Raw genomic sequence first — 4,514 nt, 5'->3', positions numbered from 1 at the left:
GAGGGGAAGGGGAAGGAAAGGAGCTTGTAAGCCACTCTGAGACGCTGAGTGAATGACGGGGTATAAATTCAATCTCCTCCTCCTCTTCTTATTCTTCTTCATTGGCACAAAACAGATTTCACATTGCACCAAAGAATTTTAAGAAAAAAGAGGAGGTTCTACAGCATTTCTACAGATGCTCAGAATAAGGAGTATTGGGGTGGGGAGAGAAGCTATAGTGACTTTCATCAATGCTGCCCCCAATTCCCGCAACAGGGACCCAAAAGAATATCCTAATCTGTTGGTTACATCTTTATAGTCTAACATGAGTTTGGAAGGATTCTGTGTCACTTGGCCCATCGGACCCATAACCTTTCCCCCTCATGAAACAGAAAGAAGAACTTCTTTTCCATCTATTTTGTAGTAAAACACAGCTAACCTTTTCAGAAGCATTTGCCATCCTCCCCCTGGGTGATTTAATCTCCCTGGTGGAATTTAAAAAAAAAACAAAAAAAAAAACGGAACATATTGCTGCCTATCATTTAAAAGCATGGGGGAAAAGTATCCTTCAAGGCCTGTGGAAGTGCCTGCAGCCTTGTTATGTGCTACAGCCAATTGCGTCCTGAACCAGAGAAAGCAACACAAAGAAATACAAACGTCTTAGTAAAAATTCTGTGCTTAGGCAGAAGGAGAGATGGGTGTTTTTTATTGGCTTTGGCTGCTCTCCCTGTCCATCATTGCCTTCTGCTAAGTGATATATTCTAGAAAGGGTTTTCCCCATTCTTGTAGGATAATTAAATATCTTAGCACATGAAAGTTAATATTTGAGGAAAATACAGAAGATGCCTACTCCAGGATACAATATGGACACTTGAGCATGTGAGTATTCATTTCACATTAACTTTCTCAGAAATTGCCAGGGTTTTGTACTGTAAAATATGTAGTGCTACATCATTTTTCACAATTTTTTTTAAAAAACACAACAGGCTAATTGGGCTATTCTTTCTTTTTTTTAAGCTGAAATCTGCCATCTAGGATTTTGTTTTAAAGGTTTCGAACATCAGTTAAAATTTACACACACACACACACACACACAATCTGGACACTTAAGCATATGAGTATTGATCTCGCATTAACTTTCTCAGAAATTGCCGGGGTTTTGTACTGTAAAATCAGAGGTGCTGCACCGTTTTTCACATTTTTTTTTTAAAAAAAATCAGGCGAATTGAGCTATTGTTTTTTCCCCTCCCTTTAAGTTGAAATCTGCCATCTAGAGTTTTGTTTTAAAGGTTTTGAACATCAGTCTTGGGGAACTTTCCCCCCCTTACAAAAATGCAATCATAAATCTCATTGAGCAGTCGAAAAATAAACAAAATCAATCATCTAGATTTTTTAAAGAATAGGGTAAAACAGTGTGTAAAGGAATGGCTGTATATGATCACTTAGGGAGCTACAGGGTTATCTTTCTAGCACGTTTATGGAAACTAATAGAAGGGAATGGAGAAAACAATCTCCTTAAATGTTCCCTCTAAGCTATGGAGTCTTGTGAGCAAAAATTCTTCTTTGTGAGCTACTGGCCTTAAAGTTGTGAGCGAGTTATTTGGTTACTGCATCAATTACTTTGCTCTGGAGCCATCCTTTCTGAGCTAAGACAAAAATGTGTGAGCCGGAAGCTAAAAAACTGTGAGCTAGCTCACACTAACTCAGCTTAGAGGGAACACTGGTCTCCTTGTGATGCTTCCTTTTGCTGACCAAAAGCTTCCTTGAAGCCAAATGTCAGCAGATAGAATGATAAACTAGACTGAGGGTCTCCATGTGGTCCCCATGGGCTCTATGACACCCACTGACACCTTTCCTGGTGGCCACCGAGTGTTTTTGGAAAGTCTAGCAGAGTTTCAGATTGTTCATTGGAGATCTGGTTGGCTGCCTCGAAGAGAATAACTTTGGTCCTTTCTGCACTAGGATCTCATCCCTGGTTTTATCAAAGTTCAACTCAAGACACAATACCTTGCATTTATCCCTGGTTATAATAGCAACCCTTTATCCTAGCACATGTTTGGGCAAAACCGGGGTGACCTCAATGTAATGTGGAAACAAAAAAATACCCCGAGATAATTACAGGACTGAACTCGAGTGTAGCGTAGAATGTAAGTTCGGGGACAGGGATGAACCAAGATTTAAGGTCTTTGTCTTGGTGGCAGCTGCCCAGGGACAGGGTTGAACCAGCATTTAAGGTTCTTTGTCTTGGTGGCAGCTGCCAATACATTGCTGGTTTTATTCTCTCTCACTCATTTTTCCCCTTCTCGCCCCCTGTACTTGAGCTTCTTCTGTATTTGTGGACATGGCTTTCCCTCCCACACTGGCCATTTTGTGGTTGTGCCCATCAACCTATGTCAGAATTCCACAAGTGCCCACAGTCTCAAAAAGGATGGGGACCCATGAACCTGTCAGAACATTTCATTCACTCAACATGACAGTTTTTATGTTTGCTGCAGGTAGGGATGGAGAACCGTACAGTGGTGACTGAATTTATTCTTCTGGGCTTCCCCAGCATCCAAAAGGTGCGAGTTCTAGTCTTTGTGGGGGTCTTGGTGATCTACTTCTTAACTGTCACTGGGAACATTGTCATTGTTGCCACCGTGGCTTACGATTCCACTCTCCACAAGCCAATGTACTTCTTCCTTGGCAACCTCTCTTTCTTAGGCATCATCTATGTGTCTTCTACAATCCCCAAGCTTTTGGCTAATTTGCTAGCAGTCAAGAAATCTATCAGCCTAGCTGGCTGTAAAGCTCAAGCATTCTCCCACTTCTTCTTGGGAGCCACAGAGTTCTTCCTCCTCACTGCCATGGCATATGATCGGTACATGGCTATATGTCACCCTCTCCATTACCACACCATTATGTGCACGAGGGTTTGCATTCAGCTGGCATGCAGCTCATGGTTCGGTGGCCTGATGACTGTCTTGGTGCAGACGATTCTGGTGTTCCAGCTGCCTTTCTGTGGGCCCAACATCATCAATCACTTCTACTGTGATGTTGGACCATTGTTAAAGTTGGCCTGTACCAATACTCGCCCCATTGAATGGATTGTCTTCATCATTGCGACTGTTGTGGTATTCAGCAATTCTCTTTTGACAGTGGTCTCCTACATATTCATCATCTCAACTGTGATGAGAATCCCATCAGCATCTGGGAGACAGAAAGCCTTCTCTACTTGCATTGCTCACTTGGTGGTGGTCGTCATGTTGTATGGGGCAATCATCTTTATATACGTCAGGCCAACAGGTCATTCCTCGTTGAATATGAACAAAGTGGTATCCCTCTTGAACACGCTGGTCACCCCACTATTGAACCCTTTTATATACACCCTCAGAAACAAGGAAGTGAAAGACGCCCTGAAAAAAGGATTCATCAAGAATAAAATCTTTGAGGACAACAAATGGTAAACAAATGTATGATGATCTACAATGTGGATTTGGTTGGGTTTAATGGAATGTTTTCAGAAATGGGATTTGGCTAGTCCAGTTCCTGTGCCGCTTTTGTCAGACCAGGGTGTGCATTCATGATGGATGGCTGACCATTGTGTCATCACCTGCAGGATACTGAGTCAAAGTATTTTTATTCCCAGACCCAGTTTAGCTGTATATTCATTGAGGTAGTCTTGAACAAGTCACTCGTAAATCTTAATCTTAGTTTCCCCCCTTTGAAAAATGGGGACATTATGGATATATTTGAATTGGATGAGGATTTGAAGGGCTATAGAAATTGTCAACCCAGCTATAAGGGGGTGACAGATTGTCAGCAGCATCACTATATCATGAACTTGGGCAGAATAGAGTCCTTTCAGAAGTTTAATATATAGTTAACTTGGTTAACACCAAAATCCACTTGGTTAACACCAAAATCCACTTTGTTTCAGCACCAAAATCCATTTTTTTAATCTTGTGGGTAAAATCCATCAAGATACTTATGCATGTGCCATCAAGTTGCAACTGATTTATGACTACCCCATCAAGGAACTTTCAAGTCAAGTGAGAAGCAGAGATGTATTGTCATTGCCTTTCTCTGCAGAATTTTCCTTAGTGGTATCCCACCCAAGTAGCGACCCTACCTAGCTTCCAAAATCTGACAAGATCAGGTTATACCATGCCACCTTCCCTTCCTTCTCAGATATTCAAGCTAGGCTTAATCATGAAGTTACTGTGTGGATATCGTCAGGTCTCGGTTTCTCTGTTGGACTCAGTGTCCCTTTTTTACCTTGATGAACAGCCACATAAAATAGGAGGTTGGTAGAATGAAGAGAGAGAAATCTTGGAACCTAATATGAGGTAAAATAGACATATCTATTGTGGCATTGTTAAACATAAATACTGGCACGATGCCAGTAAATGAGTAAAGTCTATACTAAATTGTATTACTGAGAAATCTCATGCGACCATACAATAAAGAGAACTGAATAGACAAAGACAACTGTGCTGTATAAAACCAGTATCCATTTTTCTAACTCTGTGATCTGATACTGATGTCTAATAGGA

General features: G+C 41.2%; 1 protein-coding gene across 1 annotated transcript; it reads left to right on the top strand.

Moving 5' to 3' along the window:
* Positions 1 to 2,480: 2,480 nt before the first annotated feature.
* LOC107119285 (olfactory receptor 6X1-like) lies at positions 2,481 to 3,425 on the top strand. Its single transcript, XM_015421750.1, has one exon. The coding sequence runs from the start codon at positions 2,481 to 2,483 to the stop codon at positions 3,423 to 3,425; it is 945 nt and encodes a 314-aa protein (XP_015277236.1).
* The last annotated feature ends 1,089 nt before the right edge of the window (positions 3,426 to 4,514 follow it).

Source organism: Gekko japonicus, unplaced genomic scaffold (assembly GCF_001447785.1).
Source record: "Gekko japonicus isolate JY-2015 unplaced genomic scaffold, Gekko_japonicus_V1.1 scaffold3883, whole genome shotgun sequence".
Lineage (NCBI taxonomy): Eukaryota > Metazoa > Chordata > Lepidosauria > Squamata > Gekkonidae > Gekko > Gekko japonicus.
Note: the sequence above shows the minus strand (reverse complement) of the source record. Positions and strands in the feature narration are given on the sequence as shown.